At 35.0% G+C, this 24,303-nt stretch overlaps 11 protein-coding genes across 11 annotated transcripts; 7 read left to right on the top strand and 4 right to left on the bottom strand.

Annotated features, from left to right (window-relative positions):
• Positions 1 to 65: 65 nt before the first annotated feature.
• Positions 66 to 392, bottom strand: FG379_003382 (uncharacterized protein; the record flags this gene model as incomplete). Its single annotated transcript, XM_067329011.1, has 1 exon — positions 66 to 392. The coding sequence occupies one exon, from the start codon at positions 390 to 392 to the stop codon at positions 66 to 68; it is 327 nt and encodes a 108-aa protein (XP_067185188.1).
• Positions 393 to 809: 417 nt separating this feature from the next.
• On the top strand, positions 810 to 4,616 carry FG379_003381 (uncharacterized protein; the record flags this gene model as incomplete). The annotated part of the gene is made up of 2 exons (XM_067329010.1): positions 810 to 829; positions 923 to 4,616. The coding sequence occupies 2 exons, from the start codon at positions 810 to 812 to the stop codon at positions 4,614 to 4,616; spliced, it is 3,714 nt and encodes a 1,237-aa protein (XP_067185187.1).
• Positions 4,617 to 4,880: 264 nt separating this feature from the next.
• Positions 4,881 to 6,080, top strand: FG379_003380 (step II splicing factor; the record flags this gene model as incomplete). Its single annotated transcript, XM_067329009.1, has 1 exon — positions 4,881 to 6,080. The coding sequence occupies one exon, from the start codon at positions 4,881 to 4,883 to the stop codon at positions 6,078 to 6,080; it is 1,200 nt and encodes a 399-aa protein (XP_067185186.1).
• A 90-nt stretch (positions 6,081 to 6,170) lies between these two features.
• Positions 6,171 to 7,520, top strand: FG379_003379 (Ing1 like PHD finger; the record flags this gene model as incomplete). Its single annotated transcript, XM_067329008.1, has 1 exon — positions 6,171 to 7,520. The coding sequence occupies one exon, from the start codon at positions 6,171 to 6,173 to the stop codon at positions 7,518 to 7,520; it is 1,350 nt and encodes a 449-aa protein (XP_067185185.1).
• A 418-nt stretch (positions 7,521 to 7,938) lies between these two features.
• FG379_003378 (uncharacterized protein) lies at positions 7,939 to 12,615 on the top strand (the record flags this gene model as incomplete). Its single annotated transcript, XM_067329007.1, has 1 exon — positions 7,939 to 12,615. The coding sequence occupies one exon, from the start codon at positions 7,939 to 7,941 to the stop codon at positions 12,613 to 12,615; it is 4,677 nt and encodes a 1,558-aa protein (XP_067185184.1).
• A 564-nt stretch (positions 12,616 to 13,179) lies between these two features.
• On the top strand, positions 13,180 to 14,562 carry FG379_003377 (endonuclease III; the record flags this gene model as incomplete). Its single annotated transcript, XM_067329006.1, has 8 exons — positions 13,180 to 13,264; positions 13,371 to 13,393; positions 13,502 to 13,541; positions 13,632 to 13,660; positions 13,741 to 14,040; positions 14,105 to 14,229; positions 14,289 to 14,361; positions 14,461 to 14,562. 8 exons carry the CDS (start codon positions 13,180 to 13,182, stop codon positions 14,560 to 14,562), a joined length of 777 nt encoding a protein of 258 aa, XP_067185183.1.
• Positions 14,563 to 14,913: 351 nt separating this feature from the next.
• FG379_003376 (uncharacterized protein) lies at positions 14,914 to 15,331 on the bottom strand (the record flags this gene model as incomplete). The annotated part of the gene is made up of 2 exons (XM_067329005.1): positions 14,914 to 15,141; positions 15,299 to 15,331. The coding sequence occupies 2 exons, from the start codon at positions 15,329 to 15,331 to the stop codon at positions 14,914 to 14,916; spliced, it is 261 nt and encodes an 86-aa protein (XP_067185182.1).
• Positions 15,332 to 15,842: 511 nt separating this feature from the next.
• On the bottom strand, positions 15,843 to 18,155 carry FG379_003375 (threonyl-tRNA synthetase (RNA binding domain TGS+ +tRNA synthetase); the record flags this gene model as incomplete). The annotated part of the gene is made up of 1 exon (XM_067329004.1): positions 15,843 to 18,155. The coding sequence occupies one exon, from the start codon at positions 18,153 to 18,155 to the stop codon at positions 15,843 to 15,845; it is 2,313 nt and encodes a 770-aa protein (XP_067185181.1).
• A 1,135-nt stretch (positions 18,156 to 19,290) lies between these two features.
• On the top strand, positions 19,291 to 19,686 carry FG379_003374 (histone H2B; the record flags this gene model as incomplete). The annotated part of the gene is made up of 1 exon (XM_067329003.1): positions 19,291 to 19,686. One exon carries the CDS (start codon positions 19,291 to 19,293, stop codon positions 19,684 to 19,686), a length of 396 nt encoding a protein of 131 aa, XP_067185180.1.
• Positions 19,687 to 21,909: 2,223 nt separating this feature from the next.
• On the top strand, positions 21,910 to 22,938 carry FG379_003372 (meiotic recombination DMC1; the record flags this gene model as incomplete). The annotated part of the gene is made up of 1 exon (XM_067329001.1): positions 21,910 to 22,938. The coding sequence occupies one exon, from the start codon at positions 21,910 to 21,912 to the stop codon at positions 22,936 to 22,938; it is 1,029 nt and encodes a 342-aa protein (XP_067185178.1).
• A 290-nt stretch (positions 22,939 to 23,228) lies between these two features.
• On the bottom strand, positions 23,229 to 24,126 carry FG379_003371 (Rab7 GTPase; the record flags this gene model as incomplete). The annotated part of the gene is made up of 2 exons (XM_067329000.1): positions 23,229 to 23,681; positions 23,932 to 24,126. 2 exons carry the CDS (start codon positions 24,124 to 24,126, stop codon positions 23,229 to 23,231), a joined length of 648 nt encoding a protein of 215 aa, XP_067185177.1.
• Between the last annotated feature and the right edge of the window lie 177 nt (positions 24,127 to 24,303).

The following is a 24,303-nucleotide window of genomic DNA, read 5'->3' as shown; positions in this document are numbered from 1 at the left end:
CATAGGTTATCTATTACTATTGTATATATATATATATTTTTTTTCCTTCACAACTTTATTTTAGGTTACGTGTCCCTCTTGCAGATATAGACATCCAAGTCTGCAGTAGGTGGAGAAACTCCTACGTGATCACACAAGGACATAGGATTAATCATTTCCTTTCCGTTGTGAAACAGCTTAATGTATTTTGCAGATACACCCTTTAAACCTGCAACCTGCAATTTTACAAACCCAACCTCTGTTGAAGATTTTACCGCGATTTCCTCCATGCACTCCTCACCATCTCTGAAATGAAGTCTAAGAGTTAAGCTCTCGCCTTGCATGGACTCTCTTTCCTCTCTTTTCAGTTCCTCATTTTTTGGAGGAAGATTCAAGCCTTTTTTTTCACACATTTTTGTTAATATCTCACTTTTTTATAGTGGGAAGATCCTCAATAGAGTGTGAGCGCCAATTACGGTACCCATTTGTCTTTACGATAAAATTGTAATTCAGACGAAAAATATTATGAGAGTGAAAATTAGGACCAAGTGAATTGTTCAAAGATAGTTGAGACAGCAGGTAGCAAAAACAACGAAAATACAAAAAAAAGAATTTCGAAGAAATAGGATCGCAGGAGAGAGGTTGTAGAAAAAGCGGAGGTGGCGCGCAAAAGGAGCAAAGTAGTGAGAACGACTAAAACTTTAATGTAAATATTAAAGGTTTGAATAAGGTAGAATTACCAGGACACAGAGAAGATGTCCCTTCTGGGAAGGGCCTCTAAGCGGTTCTCTGTCGTGAAAGAAAGGTATGTTTGCTTCGTTGTAACTTGAATGCGATTACATCTTAAAATGTATGTTCGTGATAAATTAACTAAATACTGTTACTATAATCTTTGAAATTAAAGTCGGCCTCGATTAGTTGTGATAAATAATAGACAAGTCAGAAATTTCTCTGGAAATTTCATTAGAACCTCAAGATACACAGCCTTTAACTTCATCCCCAAATACCTTTTCGAACAGTTTTGCAGACCAGTAAACTTTTACTTTTTGGTTATTGCAATACTTCAGGTTTTGCCATCAGTTTCTTCTACTAACGGAATTCCAACTCTTGCCTTTCCTTTGGCTTTTGTCTTGTTTGTGGGAGCAGTCAAAGATGGATGGGAGGATTTAAATCGTCATAGAAATGACAAGGCTGAAAATGAAAGGGATGTTATTACTATAAGTAGATTCCCTTTTATCAACTATATACATGGAAGACTTTTGTCTTGTGATTTAGAGGATGCTGACAAATCTAAAAATAAGATGCCCTCTTTGAAGCACATAATTCCAATTAAAGCTGAGCTGGGGGGCGCTGAAGTGAACCAAAATGGGTTTCTTGAAATAGAGGGCACTGTCAAATCTACGTCTAGAGATTTGAAGGTTGGGGATCTCGTACTAATTAGAAATCATGAGACTATACCCGCAGACATTGTTCTTCTTTCATCTTCGTCAGAAATAGGTGAGGTTTTTGTAGACACCTCGTCTTTAGACGGTGAATCCAATTTAAAGAGAAAATTCTCAAACAAGGAGTCAATTAGGGTTCTTGGAACCCAGATACAAGATGTGGTTAGAAGATCTAGGTACCTTGAAGGTTTAATTGAATGTTCACCTCCGGGAAAAGATCTGCACCATTTTGATGGAACTGCAATAATCAGACTTCCACCCATATCAGAGGGTCACATAACCCAAGGGAATACCACAATTTCACAATTTCCAATTAACATCGACAATATTGTCCTTAGAGGATGCATCTTGAGGTCTACTGAGTGGGCAATTGGTTGTATTGTATATGCAGGTCATGAATCAAAGATCCAAATGAACTCCCTTAAGCCAAAGAAAAAAATGAGCAATGTTGATGCTTTTACCAATAAAATGGTTATGTTCGTTATGATATTGTTATTTGGGTTATGTATTACAGGATCTATTTTGACCTATTATTTCATGTTGAATGGCACGTTCTCTAAACTATCATATTTGGGTGTTTCTGACACCAATGAAATCTCATTTAGAGCTACTGGACAGGCAATACCAATGTCCTTTGTCCCCGTTGTGAGATTCTGTACTTGGTTAGTTCTTCTAGCTAATATTATTCCAATAGCTCTTATAGTATCTATGAAAATAGTCAAAGCTTTCCAGGGTTACTTCATTTCAAAAGACAGATATATGTTTGATCCAGAGAAAAAGATATTTGCTGTTGTGAGAAATTCTGATCTCAATGAGGATCTTGGGCAGGTAAGGTACCTTTTTACAGACAAAACAGGGACCTTAACCAGGAATATAATGGAATTTAAATCTTTTGCGGTATCTGGAGTACAATACGGTCTTAAAGAGAATCATAGTGGCGATGTTTTTGAGATAAAGACCCCTCAGGTAAATATTGAAGACGAAGACTTATTCACAGAACTTAAAAGCGACTCGGAGCAAAAACTGAAAATAGCAAAACTATTGCTTAGTATATCACTGAATAATGCAATTGTAGTTGAAAATCAGAATGAAGTTTATAAGAATTTAAAAACTGTCGAAAGTATCAACTTCCACTCGGTTATAGATGAGACTAAGGGAGGTTTGGGAGACAAAAACTCAATTAGTACGACGAAACCGAAACCTGTTTATTCCGCTCAGTTTCCGGATGAAGCTGCTCTTTGCTATGGAGCACAACACTTAGGTGTGATACTAATGTGTTCTGATCCAACCTCAAAACATTTAATTTTGGAGGCGTTTGGAGTGCTTTTGGATGTGGAGATTCTCGCTACTATCCCATTTACAAGCGATAGAAAAAGAAGTACAGTTATTGTTAAGATAAATAAATATAATATAAAGAAATTGGATAAAGGTGATGAGGAGGTAGAGGGTATGCTCACAGAAAATCATGGAAACCAAAGGATTTCGGAGTTGTTTAGAGAAAGAATAGTGGTGTTCAGTAAAGGGGCTGATTCGGTTATGCCACAGCTATTGAGAAAGGAAGGAATGGAGGAATATAAAACTGATTTAGAAATAGGAAATAAAATGGCAAATCATGCTCTCAGAGTCCTTTGTATTGCAGAGAAGGAATTATGTGAAGAAGAATTCAACGGTTGGTATGAAAAGTACCAGAAAGCGGCTTGTTCTGTTGAAGGGAGAGAGAAAGCTTTAGCAGAGGTTGCAGAATTAATTGAAAAAGATCTCTCTCTCCTAGGAGTAACTGGGGTTGAGGATAGACTACAAGACCAAGTACCAGAAACCATTATGTGCTTAAGGGAAGCAGGAATAAGAATATGGATGCTTACTGGAGACAAGGTGGGAACGGCAAGGGAAATAGCAGCATCCGCTGGCTTATTGGGTTCAGATAGCGATATATTGGAGATTTCTGAGGAAACATGTAAAAACAAAATGGAAGTAAAGAAAAGATTATTTTCCATTTGCAAAGCTCTCAATATTAAGTTTGAGTCGGATGAGAGAAAAGTTGATAGAATACCTCTAAAGATAATGAGAAAGAAGAAAGAAGAGAATCAAGAATCTAGGAATACATCAATAATTATAGATGGAGCTATGTTAGGTGAAATATTTTCCGGTTCACTTGGGAATACAGAGGCTGAAGGTGAAAACGATTTGGAAATGAAAAAATTTAACGAAATTATTTCTAACGTTCACTCTATTGAGAAATTGTTTGTCCAGATTTGTTGTGATTGTCACACAGTTATATTTGCAAGATTTGCTCCTTCTCAAAAAGGTAACATTGTTAGAATAGTAAGGAAGCATATGAACGAGATAACTTTAGCCATCGGAGATGGGGCAAATGATTGCAATATGATTCAAACTGCAAATGTTGGAGTTGGTGTCAGAGGTTTGGAAGGAAACCAGGCATTTCTTACAGCTGACTATGGAATAACTGCCTTTAAAGACCTGAAAGCCTTACTATTGATCCACGGAAGACTGTCTTATAGGAGAATTTGCAAACTTGCCTTATATATGTTCTACAAGAACTTTACCGTTGGTATTCCAGTATTTATATATGGTTATTTTACCCTCTGGAGCGGAACGAGACTCTATTTTGATTATTGGTATCAAGTTTATAATGTAATTCTTTCATCAGTTCCAATTATCGTTGTTTCTGTATTTGACTTTGATGTAACTAAAAGTGAGTCATTCTCGAATCCTAAGTTATATCGATACGGGCCTGATAACAAATTTTTAAACGTAAAAGTCTGTTTTACATACCTACTCAACTCTTTATGGCATATTTTTATCGTATTCACTCTCCCTTACATTCTATTCAGTGTGAACAGTACTAATGCCTTTGGATCAAATCAGTCAGTTGTTGGAGCCACCATGTATTATCTTATTATCCTTGTCGTTAACATTAAAGTTTTGCTTATGGCTGACCATATTCACTATTTACTCGGCTTTTCAGTAGCTTTTTCACTCTTTAGTTGGATTTGCACTTTATTTGTGTGTACATCATCTTTTTCAATAGGAAGTGATGTATATTCACTCTGGATTCCACTATACAACAATATACTTTTGTGGATTTCCTTGATTTCTGGGCTTAGTATCTCACTCTGGCCGGACTACTTTTTAAAGGTTGTCTCAAATGAGCTGGAGAAGATAAAAAACAAATAGAATTTTCTTTTTTATCTACTTTGATTATTTTTATAAGTTTTCATTTAATTAAATATCTTTATATCTCCTACTTCATAGATTGCTCTTCCATCTCGCATTTTTTTACATGCATGTGACCATTATAAACTCTAGGCGCCAAATAACTCGTATACCGTAGTAATATGCCAGTTTACGGGAGAAAAAGATGCAATAGTAATACAGATAGAATAAAAGATAGACAAAGAGAAAGAGTAAATAATTTGATAAAAGAAGGATTCTTCTTTAATGATTTCTCAGGGGGGAAGGGAGAGTGACGATGATTTGTCTCCGGAAGAGCTTGCAAAAAAGTCAGAAGAGGCGTTGAATCCACATATTCCGCAATTTATTGCAAAAGCTCCGTGGTATATTCAAAATGAGAACTCCCTGGAACATCAAAGGCTAAAGGTGAAGGAAGAAAAGAGAGAAATTGAAGAAAAACCAAAAAGAGGTGTACTTAATGAAGTATATATAAAATATAGAAAAGGAGCATGTACAAATTGTGGTTCAATGACACACCAGGTTCGGGATTGTCTAGAACGTCCAAGAAAAGTAGGTGCGAAATGGACAAATTTTGATATTTGTCCGGATGAAATAATTCCTGAACTGAAAAGAACCAGGAAACATGATGAAAAGAGAGACAGATGGGATGGGTTTGAGCCTGAAGATTACAAACCAATAGTTGAGCAATTTGAAGCAATAGAAGCTTTGGCAAGAGAAAATAGAGCAAAAAATGTGGAAAAATCTTTAACTAATAATAATACTAGTTCAAACAATGACAACGATTTAGATGATGACATGAAATTAAAAGACTTTGATGAAACTACATTTGGTGTTTCTACTGACAAAACCAGAACAAATATAAGAAATTTAAGAATTCGTGAAGACACTGCAAAATATCTACGCAATCTAGATACAAACTCTGCATTTTACGATCCAAAAAGCAGGTCAATGCGAGAGAACCCATTTCAGAAAACTACGAATATCGGGGATTCTTATAGGGGGGATAATGAAATAAGAAAGTCAGGAGACGTTTCTAAGATTATTTTAATGGAAGCATTTGCTTTAAAAAAACAAAACCAGGGGGAAAGTGTGCATCTTCATGCCCTTCCTACTCGCTCAGAAATGATGTATAAAGCGAGTATCAATGAAGAGGAGGACGAAGAGATGAGAATTTTAGAAAAAGTATCGGAGCTTTATGGAAGAAAAACACACTCAAATTCAAGTTTATTGCTCCCAAAAGACAGGCCTACTACCTTAAAAATAGAAGGTGAAATTGCTACTGAGAATCACAAAAATGAAGTACTCTCAAGATACGTTGAAGATGATTATATCTCAAACCACACCCAAGTATGGGGATCTTACTATGATATGGACTCAAAAAAATGGGGTTTCAGGTGTTGCAAACAAACCTGTAGATTCTCAAAGTGTATACCTGTAGAAAAATAAACTATTATGATTAGAGCGTTACCGCCAAACCTACACTATTAATAGTATTTTTTTAGACTAAATTATTTTTAGTAAGAGAAATGAAATTTAATGTCTGACTCGTCGATTTCTTCAGATGAAAGTGACTGGGACAACTCCTGGGGGTGTTCCCGTCATTTTTCCGACATATCCAAATTTGGAAAGGAACAGCACTTTCCATATATAATCCAGCCAGACTGGCTTTCACCCGATCAAGATAGAAAGGAGTCAAGTTATCAATGCGAGTACTATCCAAGAGAGAATTCAAGAGGCTTTCTTAATTCTGTAAAAACCGTACCTGGGAATACTGTTGAGAGTGACCATGAAGAATTAGCTCATCATTTTCTAGACTCTTCTTACAATAGTGAGAACGTTGGTTTTTTTGATTCACAGATACCAAATTGCAGGAGTCAAGAACTACAATACAACGCAAAAATGTGTATGGAATACCTTGAAGATGATATTTCCAGGTTAATGTGGGCTTTGGAACAGCAATTTCAGGAATGTGTATTAACAAAAGACTCGAAAAGGCAAAGAAATCATGGATTTAGCGTTGAGGAAGTTTCAGAAATAGATTCTGTCGAACAAAAGAAATATAAACTAAGAGCTCACATTAATATATTGCGTTATTTTATAAAAATGATAGAAGACTGCGCTTCTCTTGAACTCCAATGGGCAAAGAATGAATTGGAAATGACCAATCTTTTAAAAAGCAACATTAGTGAAGCATTTATTAAACTCCAAAAGATCAACCTAAGTTGTGATTCAAGTAATTCAGAAAATAATAAGTCTAATGATTCTCAAAAGAACATTGATTCCTCAAAATTAAGGAAAAGCAAACGAATACAGGCAAAAGTTCTTGAAGAGGAGGTAAATACAACCCAAACGAACAATCAAAAGGTGGAGTTGTTTGATATGCACTCAATCGACGATGAATCCTTGAAATATTGCTTTTGTAAACAGCCAGTTCTTGATAAAATGATTAGATGTGAATCTGGCGACGGGTGTATTTATGGAGTTTGGTTTCATTTTCTTTGTTTGAAAATTATTGAAGAACCTCAGAAAACTTGGTACTGTCCTGGTTGTACTAAGAATGAAGAATATCGTGCTTTATGGTATCATACATTTGAAAGAGAGAGTATTAAAAAGTCTATTGAGAATGAGCAAGCCGCAAATTCAACCGCTGAGAAAGAACCGGAACCTTTGAATGACATTGGCTCAAATATTAAGGGAGAAAAAAAAAAGCTAAGTGTGAAGAAAGAAAGAAAGAGATCAAAGAGTGTAGATGTCTGCCCAAGGAAGAAGCAAGTCAGATTGAGTTTAAGTACCAAAAAGGTCGATGCAGACATACCAAATAGAAGCGATAATTCTATGCAGAATATTAAGGAGGAAGGAGTGCTTATCCCAGAGATATCACAGTAGTAGTATTAAACTATTAATCCACACATTGTATTATTTTATTTTTTTTAGTTAGTATTTAATTTATTTCCCCACTCAGAAAAATTTTTCATAATTGTTTTTTAGCTGACCAGAAATAGCAATAAATAAATTATAGGAATTTAATATCTTGAATAATATAAAACCTTTATTTACATGTAAATTCTTATTTTGTATTATTTTTGTTGTCATTGTGGAATTTTATTACCGGAAAAAAAATTGCATGCGCATGCGCAGTCTGTATACCGGTGTTACAATTCTGACTTGTGGCTAAAAATTTGAAAATCATTTTTCAAATTATTAGAAAACCTAAATGATTTAAAAAATTTTCTTGTGTCAAAAGCACAAATAATTTTAAGTCATTTTTATAGTTCTAAAAGAAGAGTAATATAAATAATAAAGGATGAGGTGGAAAGAAGTATCATTATTACTTGTTTTTCTATGTATAGTAATAGCAGTAAATGGTAGGATTGGAGAGTCGAACTATTATTTTTTTAAAAGGGCTCATTCAACCTCAACCCTGGTTGGAACTGCTTTTAATGGTGAATATGATCCTGTGAATGCTTTGAATATGGGAAGTGGTGAATGGAGATCAGCAAAAGATTTGTCAGTTGATCAACAGGTGGTCTTTACAGCAGAAATATCTGCAACAGCGAAGGCTATTGGTTTAAAAATTGTCTGGAGTTCTAGTCCAGCAGAATCCCAAATTCAAGTTTCTTCAGATGGTATTAACTATGAAATAGTTATTCCAAGCAGAAGATCCACCCAAGATGAAAAAGAGTTCACAGAAAACTTTATGTTTGACCATACAAGGGACTTAAGATCGGTGAAGGTACAAATGAAAGTGAGGCCAAGCCAATATATTGGTATTAAGCAATTTGTCGCAATTGGAGCAGGTTCGCCATTAGCAATGATCATTTCTGGAATTACCGATGAAAGAGGTGATAATTGTTTACAAGTAATTGGTGGGAAAATTCAAGAAGAATTCGCCCAAGTTGATTTAGATTCATGTGTTTACGGTATTTCTGCAGGTGATGGTAGAGAATTATGGAGAATTGGCCCAAATGGGCAGATAATTAGTGCAGAAAGTAACCCACCAAAGTGTTTGACTGTTGCAAATGGTGATTTTTCTGGTTCATCGCCGTTAGTTTTGCAAGATTGTGACATTGCAGAACAAGCCGAGGATGGTAGGTCATTTTGGGAATTCAATGAATATTCTCAATTGCAAATTAAAGGTACTAATGCCTGTTTAAATCAAGTTAACAAGGCAGGAACTGGAATTGGAGTGACAAAACTTTATTTAAACGGAACTGCCACATCAACTATAGATGCTTTGCACACTCTTGACGCCGCAATTGACAATGATATCGCAACTTATTGGGCTTCAGTTCCATTTGAAAAAAATGATGAAAATAAAGTTTTAATTAACCTTTCAACCAACGGAACTTACCAATTAAAAAACTTAAGAGTAGACTGGGAATTCCCACCGTTTACCTATGCAATTTCAGCAAAAGTAGACGGTCAGATGAAGGAAATTGTAAGAGTTGAAGGGAACCCTTCTAACACTACATTAACTGAGATGAATAGCGTTATTTCAGACTTTATTCAAATAGTTATGGAAAAGCCACATCCAAGATATGGAAAGTATTCTGACAAATATTTATATGGTATTAGAGAAATCGAATTAACAACAAGTAATTTAAGATCAGTTGTTACATTCTGTGGAGATGCTGCAGTAACAAAAGACGCAAGAGATAAATACTTCCTAAATTATGTTGAGGAATTTAACACTAAAGCTTCAGAAACAGTCAAAAGTGCAGCTAGAGATATTCTTCTAAGAACAAGAAATTTGGGTGTATTGAATGATAAAATAAATACATTATTACCATCGATAGATGAATGCTTCTCTGATAAAAAGGATTACGTCACACGCTTGGAAGACTATATTTCTGATGCAAAACAACTCAAAAAAGGGTTAGGTGCAGTTAAAAAAGAAGTCCAAGTTGGTGTTGGCCATGAGGCAGGTGACGAACCGAATTTCCCAGCAGAAGACTGTTATTCAATTTCAGCGAGAAATCCAAATGCTGTTTCAGGTTTTTACTGGATCCTTCCGAGATGTGCACCTGAGCCTATTAGGGTTTGGTGTGATATTAAATTTGGTGCCTCTTATTACATTTGGAATGATGGTGGGATTCCAGGTGCCTCAACGCCGGTATCGTCTGTTTCAGATATCAGAAAATACTGTTCCCATGTAGGTTTAGAGCCAATTGTGCTAAGGAATATTGAACAAGTATCTGGAATAAAGGCAGCGTTAGGCATAATGGGCTACAAACTCTCAGAAGGTAGTGGAATTCCATTAGCAGTGGATTATGGTTGCTTTGATGGAAAGTGTACAGGTTCTTATCAAGATTTAAGAGACGGTACAACGGATTTATCCAGTTTGGTGCTTTCCTTGGCATCACCTGAATCAACTGCAACAACATTATTTGGCAATGATGCTGTTGGGCTTGGATTTAGTGAAAATTACTTGAGTTTTTTCAATTTAAAGAATTCAAATATAGTTGGTATTGTTTGTTCTACGAATGCTGCTCCAGCAGAAAAACAATTGAATCATGTTGATATTGAGTGCGATACTGTCGGTTACAGAAATCCAATATTTGAAGGTCCAATTAACACAAATATCCTTGTACAATGTCCACCTGGTTGTGGGGAGTATAATACAAAAATATATGGAAGTGACGGTGTATATTCAGAAAAAAGTTCGATTTGTAGAGCAGCTTTGCATGTTGGTGTAATATCATCGACTACCGGTGGGATGTTTAATGTCGCATTGGAGGGTCCAAAGAATTCATATGAGGGTTCAGTAAAAAATGGAATTGAATCAGAAAAATTAGCAGGTTCACCATCAAGAAGTATTAGAGTTAGCACTATCTCAAAAGAGTGTCCAATTGACATCATTTCGAAAACAACTTCATCACCTTTCGAAGCTTCATCTTCTCAATCAGCTACAACACAAGGGAAGATGATATTGCAACAAACACAACATAAATTCCCAACAAAAAGACCTTCTACTCCAAGAATCAAGACTGATTTATGGGAGAATTCATTAAATGATCCAAATATGGGAAGAATACTTAAAGAAGCTTCACAATATATCGACGAATCGTATGGTGTAGATCCCGCATTAGGCGTAGCTACACAAGAAGAATCTAAACTGGCAATTTTAGAGATGAGAAGAAGACTGAAACCAGCAGAAATGCTGACAAAATCACAATCACCAAAAATAATGAATGTTGTTGACAATGTTGACCACATTGCAAATGAATTACTAAAAGTAACAGGTGTATACAAATCAATAACAAAAGAATTGCTTGATAAATTAGATGATGTTGAAGCAATACATTCATCTCAAACAGGTTTCCAGAGTTTTACATTAAACACTGAAAAAATGCCATTTGAAGACACATTTTCAGTTTATGATATGCCAAGAACCCAAAAAGGTCCAAGTGATTGGGGTTACACAACAACAAAAATAAATGGTAGATCAAAATTGCTGGGACAAAACTCACAAATTATGGGTTCCTCAGAACACTCACCGAGAGGGACATTTGCTAATATTAAGAATAGAAGATTCTTTGATTTTAGCTTGAATGTAGATGTGTATCCACCTGTTTCAGGTATTTTTGGTATAGCATTTAGAGTGAGGGATTTATCAAATTATTACTTACTCGAGTTTAACCATCAAGAAGAAATAGTGAGATTATTGAGAATAAAGGAGGGAATTACATATGTCTTGGAAACCAGAGAGAATTACAAGCTCCCAGAGAAAGAGTTTACAAAGGTTGAAATCACAGCACAAAGAGATAGAGTTTATGTGAAGACAGGAAGTATAAGGATGCAAGTAGTAGATGAAGGACTACTATCAGGTACTATCGGATTTTATTCAAATGGTGTTGTAGGAGGTGTATACTTTGATAATATATCAGTCAAGGCAAAATCGTGCAAAAAATTCTTCTTATCACCTCCTCCAAGATCACCAAGGTGTTCAAATTATAAACAATGTTACTTGTCAACGTTTGAGACAACATATGAAGAAATTAACGAAAACGGAAATTGGGAATACGTAAAAGGTTTTAAAGGAAGATCAAATTCAATGGTAGTTAAAACTGGAGATGAATCAAGAGTATTGTTAAAGAATACTCATACTTGTAAGAATGGCTACTTTTCATTTGATTTCAATCCACCATGTGACAATGGAAAGATAGGTGGATTATTTAGATATTTAGACGAAAATAATTATTACCAGGTTACACTAACAAGCTCGACGATTACGTTAATGAGGAAACAAAATGGAAAGAAACAATTATTGAAGAAAACACCATTTGGATATACCAGAAATGAATGGAACCGTGTTTTGATTAACTTCGAAGGATCGACCATTTACGTCTATACAATAAAATATAATGGTACAACAAAACAAGTAATGAAGTATAATGAAAATAAAACAGAAAACATTCATGGGAGAGTTGGCTTGATGGCTAAAAGATGTTCCCATACAGCCTTTGACAACATTTCACTGGAACCGTTTCATATTGAAAAAACCAAAGAATATGAAGAAAGTGAGGATACAACACATTCAGTATACGAATCATGTACAGCAAATATACATATGTTACAAAGAGAGCAACATTGCAAAGAAATGTATAGATCAACGCCACAGAAAGCAATAACATGTACAAACAATTATTGTTCAGAATGCTGTGACTACTATACAAATATGATTGCTGACAAGAGTTATTATAATTCATGTAAGACAACATGTTCTAAAAACGATTCTGCGACAGAGGAAACATTAAAGGAATATATCACTCAATTGTCAACTTGTATTTCTGGAACAACAAAAGCATTTGATGTATGTCCGGAAAGTGATGCAACTTGCAAGGCAGAGGTTTGTGATTTATGTTGTAAGGATAAATTCGGGACTCTGCAAGAGAATGTAAAAGATATGGTTATAAGGGCTTGTCAAACACAATGCAGTTACATATTTGATGCAAAACAACAAAAACAGAAACAAGTGTAGTTTTAATGGTTAATTTAACATCAGTATGTTATTTTTTTCTTTAAATAAGAATAGACTAATACAATTAAAATAATATTCAAAGACAATCGAGGTCAAAAAGAAAGAAAAAGAGGTTGTGAATGTATCTCTAGGTATTTTATATAGCATAACATATTATATAATTGGACTATTAATGAAATAGTAGCGTATTTATACATAACACAAATAGGTGCATGAAGCACAAGGAAATTAATTTTATACCATTATTACATTTTGTACTAACTATAAAATTGAAATACAAATATTTTAAGACAAATATATAATGCATATATATACATTATAAATTTGTATGCTTGTATTTATACATAAGGAGATTGTAGAGAGTGGTTAATTATAACTATTATATTTTCTACCGCAATAATACTTTTGTGTTATCAACTTTGGAAAACAAATATTTAGAGACAAAGCAAATAAATAACTTCGTAGTTTCATAATAATTAAAATAAAGATTGCTTCCTTTAAAAGGAGACCAACTTTGCGAAGGAGGCGTATTTGGTTTTCGCATAATTTGCATTGTGTGTTATAATGAGTTTGGCCTCTAAGAATAAAAAAAAGAGGAGCAATAACAGTAATGATGATAGTCTTGAAAATTTTGATTTGATATGGGGAGGTAATGTTTCAGATCTTTTTTATAATACAGAAAAACAGTTTTCAATTGCTACAATTTTCATTTTGCCAATTTTTTAATAAATGCAACTGGCAATTAATGTTGTTAGAGGTGATTTCAATGAGGGAAAAAGTACGTTTCTAATATTAATTAAATTACTTTTATTTAATATTGTGATACAAATTAATTCCTGGGATAATTAAATTGCCGAATTTATTTAATTTTATATGAAATTCTAAGGGAAATGCACCTGTTGACGAATTTGGATGTGAATCTTTCGGTAAGTTTTGTTCAGTTAATTGCCTGTACATTTAGGTATAAAATTTATGCGTTTAAAATGATTGATATATAACTTTTAACCCTATTATAGCAAATAGGACATTACCAGAGGATGAATGGGTAAGTTTCTCGATTAAGTTTTCTTTTGAAAAAGAATCAAGTAAGAAGTCAAAATACTGAATAACCTGAATTGTTTTCAGAGATTTCACGTGTTGGTCGCGGCTTTTTTGTCAAGTCAAACAAAAGATCAAGTTACATTTAGTTGTATGAATAGATTAATAGAATATGGGCTAACTCCAAAATCAATTAATGACATAAGCGTAGAATCTCTGAGGGAGTTGTTATATGGCGTTGGGTTTTATAATACGAAGGCCAAAAATTTAAAAGAAATATCAAAAATACTTATTGAAAATTACTCTGGAAGAGTTCCAGACAAATATGAACAATTAGTGAAGCTTCCAGGGATTGGACCTAAAATGGCAAATTTAATACTACAAACTGTGAGTTAATTAATGTGGTAAAAGGTAAAAATAGTAATAACAATAAAATTGTCTCTTATTTTAGGGATTTGGGATTGTAGTTGGGATTTCTGTAGATACCCATATGCATAGAATTTTTAATAGAATTGGGTGGATAAAAACAACAACTCCGTTGGAGACTGAAAAGGAGATGGAAAGGAGACTACAAAGGTAGGTTATTAAATTAATTAGCGTGATTATAAGGGCCATCATTAATACTTTAATTTAAGGAAATACTGGAATGAGATAAATAGGGTATTTGTCGGATTTGGCCAAACCATTTGTAAACCAATAGGACCAAAGGTAAGCTAACCAGAGGATAAGAAGTTATTTTTCAACATCTGAGCCGGTTGTGAATAGTCACTCCAGTTTCAACGGAAAAGTCTAACTAGCATATTAAAGTGTTCAGAATGTTCGATAGCCAATTACTGCAATTTTGGAAGGAAACAGGGAAAAAAGGACAAGATAAAAGTGTACTATGAAGATGAAGGTAAAGAGGAATAGAAATGTTAATGTAAAGATCGATGTGGACAATCTTGTGGATTAATTCATGAAACATATGAATTATTACGGTTCTAAGTTTCTATTTACTAGTGCTGATGCCTCTACTTATTTAGATCGTAATACAAAATTGGAGTTATCTCTAAATAGAATATAAATAGGAAAAGGTTAAGTACGTTTGGTTTTTTTTTAAATATTACCGTATTTAACTTGATAGTATTTACTTACCTATTTAAAATTAGAACATAAGAAAAAAAGTATCACTATAATAAATCTCAACTCATCAGTACCAACAACTCTCGGAAATCAATCTCGATTTAAAACTGAGTTATTCGTTTGAAAAATACAATTGAACTAAAATCTCGATCTGTAACTTGATTGGGAGAATAAGGATTCAGTTGCCTTATTTTCTGTAAAAGTCGGTATTTCATTATTCGGTAAACTCGTTTTACTTCCAATATTCTCCCAAGTGGGATTTGCCTCGGAATACCTCCTAATGCAATTCTCCTTCATTGGATACACACTTCCCTTTACAACCTCCGAAGTGGCTATGTAAGCCGTCCTGAACTGGGAACCCAATATCTAATAATAATGAATGAAACAGTCATCACGAAAATTTTTAGTTGTTTGTACGGGATGTCGACATTTATGTAATCAGTATTAACGGTCAGCCACTACATTGGTGGTATTAATGTCAAAGAAGTTTTTTGACTAGACTATCCCAAAAGAAGTAACTTACACCAAGCCCGTCGAGGATTTTCTCAAAAACCATCACACACGCCCCTTTACTCTCTTGTTTAGATGGTGACATCTGCAAGATTCAATTATTGGAAAAGTATCGTCCCCGGGTTTACTACCTATGGTGATGTCTTACTGTTGCTTCTAAGAGAAAAAAGAAAAGATTCTCGGTCTCAGTTTGAAGAAAACCCTCAAGAAAGGGAAAAAAGAGAGGGAAGGAGACAATGATTTAAAATAAACTATGAAACAACGGAACCAGTTGAATGAATAAAATAGACAACTATGCACAGACAAGAAACTTATGTTCCACAACAACCCACACACAATACTTCCATGTCCATCTATTAAAGAAATCAAATAGGCGCCACAACGTACTAATACATTTCATGTGGAAGATATAAATAATGGATAGTGCAGAAATTACATGTTGGAGTGTGGGGATAATCAAGGTCCAAAGTTTGAGAGGAGACGTGGGTAGAAGAAGTGGTACCCGGTTATTGGTAATGTGCACTGATTAATGTTAAAGATTGAACAAAATCAATCCCTTAAGGATTGGCTTGACTGGAGGGGAACCCCATTGAGGAAAACTTGGAGATGAGTTCCTCAAGAGTCAAGACTTCTTGGGGAACAGTTGTGTCTCTACAACGGACTGTGATCTTCTTGTCTTTAACTTCGTTCTCGCCTATGACGAGCATGTAGTTCCACTGAAGAAGCTGAGATTCGCGTATTTTCTTATTGATAGTTGCTCCGCTGTAGTTACCAGAAACGTCAAATCCCCTTCTGTTGAGCTCTCTTTCGATCGATTTTGCGTATTCAATGGTTTTCTCTGAGATAGAGAGCACTATGGCTTGCCTCGGTGAAAGCCAAAATGGGAGTTTTCCAGCTGTGTGCTCTAAGATAACAGCGGACATCCTCTCCACACTACCTAAAATGGCCCTGTGGATGATGACTGGCCTTTTAAAACCTTGTTTGACGGCATCTGGGGAGTCATTAGTAACCGCAACTGGTTGCTGTTTGTCTGTATCAGAGTTATCGCTATCACAATTATTGGAGGCAGTTGACTCGTCGGTTCTGTACTGCAAATTAAACCTAATTGGAAGTTGGAAGTCTAACTGGATTGTTCCACACTGATGTTGCCTATTGAGAGCATCCCAAAGCATAATATCGATTTTTGGGCCATAAAAAGCTCCATCTCCGGGATTTATCTTCCAATTTCTGCCTGTTTTGTCAAGAGCCTCCTTTAAAGAGTCCTCTGCCTCTTTCCACTGCTCTTCTGTACCAAGGTGTTCTTTCGGCATCGTGCTGAGGAAGAGATCAAACTTGAACCCAAGCTGGCCATAGATGAAGAAGAGAAAGTCAAGCGCCTTGAATACCTCCTCTTGTATCTGTTCGGGAGCACAAAAGATGTGGGCATCATCTTGTTGAAATCTTCTTACCCTAGTTAGGCCATTAAGAGCTCCAGAAAACTCGTTCCTATGTAATACACCAAAGTCCGCTAGTTTAATAGGAAGTTGTTTATAAGAGGGATTCATATACTTAAACATTATGCAGTGCCCCGGACAATTCATCGGCTTTAGACCCCATTCCTTCTTTTCAACCTCGAATAGGAACATGTCTTCCTTGTAGGCAAAATAGTGACCTGAAGTTTTCCAAAGATCACAGCTAAATATGTTTGGAGTAATTACCTCGGTAAAGTCTCTGATTCTGTATTCGTTTCTAATAAATTCAATCAATTTATTGTACATTTTGGCTCCTGCTGGGAGCCAAAAACAGGATCCTGGAGAGACACTTGGGTCGAAGAAAAAGAGATTCAAATTAGAGCCGAGTAGACGATGATCCCTCTTTTTTGCCTCCTCTAACATATGGACGTACTCATCCAATTCCTTTTTATCTGGAAAAGATACACCATAAACTCGTTGCAAAGCATCGTTTTCGGTATTTCCAAGCCAATTGCAACCCGAATTCTTCATTATTTTAAAGGCCTTTATCAACCCGGTATGAGGAATATGTGGACCCGTGCACAAGTCTACAAATGACCCACACCTATAAACTGTTGTTTTAGCATTTTCTGGAATTTTTGAGGTGATAAGAGCCAATTTGAATGGATTATCTCTGAATAAGTCAAGAGCCTCCTCCTTGCTACACTCAAGTCTTTCAAACACTTGTTTATCAGAAGCAATACTCTTGGCGCAGTTCTCCAACATTGAATATTCAGTGTTGCTTACGCTATGGGTGCCCATGTAAGAATCATAGTAAAAACCTGGATCCAGGGCTGGTCCTATTGTAACCTGAGCACCATACTCATTTTCCAAGCACTGCCCCAGAACGTGAGAGGATGAGTGCCAAAAGACACCACGTCCCTCTTTTGAATCAAATGTCAAAATCAATAATTCGCAGTTGCCTTCAAGAGGACGATTTGCATCCCATAGTCTCCAGTTCTTGTTATTGAATTCAGATCCACAGCATTCACTCTCTTTTACATCTTGATCGGCTTGTTCAACCTCATCATCTTCGATGCCCTTAATTTCATCCTCAACAACATCCAGAGAAGAATATTTAACTTTTGCAACAATGCAACTTTCCGATAGTTTTTTTGATATTTGCTTTGCTATATCCATTGGAGTTGTTTGAAACTTAACTCCATCTTTCTTATCACCACCTTGAAGAGTGATCTTTATTGCCTCATTTTTGGAGGCTTTCTCTTTTAACAGTGCATTCTGCCTCTCGTACAAGGCTTTAAAAATTGAGAGACGTCTTTCAACAAATTCTGGCTTCTTTTGTACTTTGAATTCGCCTCCTATTTTTCCTACAATAGAGAGACTTCTTTCAGTTCCTTGTTGAATTCTTTTAGCTTCCATCCTTATTCGTCTTACAAATTAAAGTTAGATGCAAAACCTTGGTTTGAAAGAAAATCCAAATATTAATTCACCTTAATGATATATACGATACACTATTGAAAAACTGATCTACAAAGTAAGATAGCAAGTCAAATTTTTGAAAATTTACGATAAATATCAATATTAAACTTAATTTATCTCTAATATTTGTCTCACCACAGCATTAGTTTATCTGACCAATTTTGGCGTTCCGGAGGTTTTAATCTCACATTACCGCACAATTCGAACATTGATCCTTGGAGGTATCTTTAAAACGAAATTCAGTCATTTAGCACAAGGGAATGATTGATAAACACAAAATCGTCTCTACTTCTATTTTTTCGTCTTGATAAACAACTGCTGTTTTTATTTAAACAAACCCGTCCATTATCCTCGGTATACCACCTCTCCCACCGAGCAAGTAGGTCGCGTTCTTGTTACCAGCTACCTATTCTCCTGCATTTGTAAAATATAACACATCTGCATCAAGTTAACCGACTCTACTTCGGAAGAAACAAAAAATTTCCAAAGGGTAGACACAAATCCGAAATAATCCTAAAACACTACTGACCACTACTTGAGAGGAGGGATGGGGAGTAAACAAAACAGTTACCTAACCTCAGTGCCACCACTTACGTTATTCATCAACAAGAAGAAACATCACTACCTATTTACATAACACAGGACTAGTGGCGTAGCACCCATGCTGGTTCGTTCTGTGCGATGTAATGTAAGAAGTAAACATANNCCCCCCCCCCCCATTAATTTTATCACATAAAACTAATGTTATATCACCTATTACGCACTAGGTAGTATTACTGATAGTTGTCATAAATAATTTGCATGTGGACAAATAAATTCATCAAAATATTGCATTTGAGAAAAAAATATATAGTTATGTAATGTAATACAAAAAGTACATGCATTTAATTATAATAATAAATGAATAGTAGACATAAACATGTAATAGTAGATATAAGATGAATGTGGGTAAATGGGTTAATAAAAAATAAGTAAAAATACAGGCAGATATTTTCCCGCAATTTCCACTTGTGAAAATAAAAGTTTGGTCCGCAAATATAATCACAGAGTTAATATTTTGGTAAAAGAAATCGCCATGTCAGGAAAAAGTGGAAAATCAATTAAAGGACCTGCTCAGAAACAACAAGCAGCGAAGAAGACTGCAGGAAAGTCCCCTGCAGACGGTGGAAAGAGGAAAAGACGCAAGAGAACAGAATCCTTTGCGCTTTACATTTACAAGGTTTTGAAACAAGTACACCCAGAAACAGGTATCAGCAAGAAAAGCATGAGCATCATGAACTCCTTTATTAATGATGTTTTTGACCGTCTTTCTGCCGAGGCTGTTAAGTTGGTTCAATACAACAAGAAGAGAACCCTTTCTAGCAGAGAAGTTCAAACTTCTGTTAGACTTATGCTCCCGGGTGAGCTCTCAAAACACGCAGTTTCAGAAGGAACAAAGGCAGTCACCAAATACACGTCTGCTTCTGCATAATTTGTGACGCCTCGATAATACTAGTTAAGGACTTGGTTGATGGTTTTCTTAAGATGCAATGATGGGAAGTGATATAATTAAAAAATGTTAGCATGGCGAATAATACGAGAGTACACTAGCGAAGTAATTTCTGGCCTAGAACTTGTTTGTGCTTAATAATTAACATTTTTATTCATTGATTTGTTTGTAAAAGAGAGCACTAGCATTGGAATTTACTCTGTTCCCTTATTCTCAAAGGATTGTGATTCCAGTACTTGTGAAAGTGATTATGCTCTCTTACTTGCCACAACCATTAACGATTCTGTGTATAGATTTGAATTTTAATTTGAACTAGATACACTAACGATTTCAGGGTACGGCACGAGCCGGGTATGTACATTCGTTTAATGACTTGATTTTGTTACTTTAACGAACTCGGGTCAGAATGTCTGTATATATCTTCCTTGTTTTCAAGAGATGGGGTTTCCAATATCTACTTTTGGATTACTGACAGTTCAAATAATTGTTATTTAGTTCAGTATTTTCTCTTTAATCGTTTTCCATTGTTCATCTCTAGTGTTACTGTTATATTCCTATACTTGTTGAAGGAACCAATACTTTATGTTTTTAGTGAGTTTAGTGTCCATTTGTGCTGTTTTTAGGATGTGGGGGCGGTTTCAAGGATGGATAGTTTCCCTTCTAATTCGTTGTCTAGGAAAATCAATATTCACTCAGAGTGCGATAAAGCATTTACTCTTGACCGGGAGATTTAAGGTGCAATTTAAATTGTTTATTATTAATTGTGTTAGGGAAAGCAAAGATAGTTAAAACATAAATTTATGTTTGAATTAATACAAATAATCGATTAAGAAAAGATGTTGCATGAAGAGATGTATTTATTGTTAAATTACATGGAAACTAAGTTCGATTGAGATAAAGACAAATTGATATTAAATGGACTTAACATTATTAGTTTATTGTGGATAGGAATAGTGTTTTCAACAACTATATTTTTATGATTTTGAATTAGACTGAGAACTGGTCTGAGAATTTGCCTGCTTTTGTTTACTTTCCCATGATGCCTCAAGTGCCTATGTAATTGAAGTGACATAATATTCATGAAATTGAATTTATAGTAACAAACGTCCGCGAACATACCTTCATTTTATTCAATAGTGCCTTTAGGTCATCTAATTCTTTTTCAAGTTGCATTTTGAGGGAAGATTTTGACTGTTGGATAAACCTGCAAAGTTGTAGGATATAACAAACCCAATGAATGCGCCCATTAAAATTTAACATGAGACATTTTTAATTACATATCACAAATTTATTGGCGAATAAGGACGTTTTTCGAATGAGTATGTAAATGTATCAAACGTGTTGGCACGAAAAACATTAAAAAAATTGATGGTAAAGATGGGATAAAATTAAGCAAACTTACATTCTGGAAACTTCTCTGTACACTTTCTCATCTTCAAGTTCACTTATCTGATATTTAAGTTAAATTTAATTGATTATTTTTTAAATCACAATGCAAATTTAGAGACTCGTTTTCCAACTTACAGATTGGATGGCGGCTTCCTTTGACTTTATTGCAAACGTAGTCTTTACAATCTTGTTTTGAAGAAGTATTTGATGTTGATCCATCTTTAGGAGGGGTAATTTTTCATTTATATTAGTGAATATTACCTCAGCATAAATTTAAAAATAATTTTTCAAGTCTGCGGGAAAATGCCAGTTGTCTGAAGGTAAATATTGCGGAATATGAAGTACAAAAACAGTGCCAATGAAAGGCCGACTGATAGACACATAAAAGTTATAAGAATTAAGTACAACCTAAATTTTAGTATTAAACATAATGAAACAGATATAATGAGTGAAACAAAGTTTTCGATTTTCTAATTTATTAAACATTTGGAAGAGGTGACTGGTGGACATGTAGCAAAAGGCCGAAAAAGAAAAGTTAAAACACAGAGAATAGGAGGTGAATTGAGTTACAAAAAGATTCTTTGTTTCAATTTGGCAATTATATTTATTTTTGGTGCTCCAATAGAAATAAAAGTGGGGCGGTGGAGAGGTGCAAAGTATGGGAAATTGCATGTACATGCATATTTAATATTCTGAAATTTGAGGATAAAGTACATGTATGAGAAAGATAGTAGTGGAAAGAAAGTAAATTAAAATTAGTGTGTGAATAGGAAAAATAATTAATAAGGGTGGAGTTTTAAAGACAAATTAAAAATAATGAGCAGTTTCTGTCAATCAAAGTCAGTGGCTAAGCAGGTTTCGGCAAAATGCACTGAGGAGGAATCATATGTTGAAATAGATAAATTGCAGTCAGCGGGTATAAATGTAGCAGATATAAATAAACTAAAGAGTGCAGGTTTATGTACGGTTTTGAGTATTATCCAGGCGACAAAAAAAGAACTGTGTAATATTAAAGGTTTGTCGGAAGCTAAAGTCGAGAAAATAGTAGAAGCAGCCCAAAAATTAGACCAATCTTCATGTTTTCAATCAGGAAATGAAATAATGACAAAACGCCAGAATATACTGAGAATAACAACTGGAAGTGAGCAATTTGATAAGATGTTATTGGGAGGATTTGAGAGTATGTGTATAACGGAATTGTTCGGTGAGAACAGATGTGGCAAAACGCAGATATGCCATACATTATGTGTAGCAGCTCAGCTTCCACTTGAAATGAATGGAGGAAATGGTAAAGTGTGTTTTATAGACACGGAAGGTACATTTAGACCGGAAAGAATAGTAAAAATAGCCGAGAGATTTGGTATCCAAGGCGATGTTGCTCTGGACAATATAATGTACGCAAGAGCATACACTCACGAACATTTGAATCAACTTATAAGTGCAGCAGCGGGAAAAATGATCGAGGAAAGATTTGCACTCTTGATTGTAGATTCAATTATAGCATTATTTAGGACAGAGTTCAGTGGAAGAGGCGAATTGGCGGAAAGGCAGCAAATTCTAAACAGAACATTAAGTAAGCTAAATAAACTCGCCGATCAGTTTAATATTGCGATTGTGATGACGAATCATGTAATGGCGGATCCTGCTGGTGGGATGAGTTTCATGCCAAATGTGGCAAAACCCGTTGGAGGACATGTAATTGGACATGCCTCTCATGTCAGACTAAGCTTGAGAAAGGGAAAAGGGGAGCAAAGGGTGTGTAAAGTCTACGGCTCTCCGCATCTTCCCGAATCAGAATGTGTAATTCAACTTTCTGAAGGAGGAATAATAGACCCAACAGACTAAGGCAAGAATAACTATAATAGATATACTTTAATATGTATACTTAAAGGATTTCTTTAATTTTTCGGGACTTTCTTTCGATTCACATGCATTTAAATAAAACGAATAATATTTAAAGCACATTATTTGGTTTAAATATGAATTGCTGTCTAATATAGTAACAATAATACTTTTGTTAATGCATTTTATTTGAAGCACCAGGCATATAAAGACTTTTTTTCCTTTCAATTTTAAATTTGTAACCATTAATTATTTATTTAGCCAAAGTTTGTATAATGGATACGTATTGGCATTTAACAAGGACATCCTCCAATTCCAAATTCATTGTGACTGCTTTGGTTGTTGTCATTGAGCGTAAGAGGCTCCGGAATGTAAACTTGATCTTCAGAAGTTTCTCTATAAAGAGCTCTTCTGCCGATTTCCTCGAAAGCAATATCCACATTAGTTGCGTTCTTGGCTGATGTTTCAAAGTACTCAATATTCTTAGACTTGCACCAGGCTGAGGCTTTTTGTGAAGTTACTTTTCTGGTCTTCTGATCAAGATCCAGTTTGTTTCCAAGGACAACGAAGGGAAAAGAATTTGGGTCCTTTGGGGTGGCTTGAAGTAGAAACTCCTCCCTCCAGGCGTCCAAACCCTCAAAGGATTTTGGATTTGTCATATCGTAAACAAGGGCACAACAATCTGCCCCTCTATAAAATGCCACTCCCAAAGACTGGAACCTTTCCTGTCCTGCTGTATCCCATATCTAGAACGAAAAGTAAATATTGTGTTTCAAATTATTTATTTAAATTGCACAACATGTTTATCAAGAAAAGCAAGAAAAAAAGACAAAATAAATCGCATTTGTTCTTTTTTTTGTTCGGCATTGAGTTCAACAATAAAGTTAGTTCCTCAATTGCACATCTAACTTAAATGGGAATCACCCATGATAAACCTCCGAACTTCGCTTTTCAAGAACAATGTACAATGCAAACAGAAATTGTGGAGTAACTTACCTGCAAAGTGACTAACTTATTGTCTATAACAATATCTTTTGTAAGAAAGTCTGCACCGATAGTTGCTTTGTACTGAGCCGAAAACTTGTTGTTCACATATTGATTCATTAAAGAGGTTTTTCCGACTCCACTATCACCCAAAATAATTACCTTTAGTAGGACTCTCTTGCGATTAGATTTATTGCCGTGAACCATCGATATTTACACCTTCAAATATAATTGACTTGTACACTTCTTTGTTATTACTTGTCCTCTTTTTGTCACTTCTATATGCTATACGATTCACTTCTTCAAACCGTATCCTAAAGTTTTCTAGTTTATCAGTTTTTCCTCCCGTTCATTTCCCTGCTACTTTCACATTAACAATTTTCC

The sequence above is a fragment of the Cryptosporidium bovis genome (assembly GCF_009768925.1).
Source record: "Cryptosporidium bovis isolate 45015 chromosome Unknown contig_8, whole genome shotgun sequence".
Classification (NCBI taxonomy): Eukaryota; Apicomplexa; class Conoidasida; order Eucoccidiorida; family Cryptosporidiidae; genus Cryptosporidium; species Cryptosporidium bovis.
Note: the sequence above shows the minus strand (reverse complement) of the source record. Positions and strands in the feature narration are given on the sequence as shown.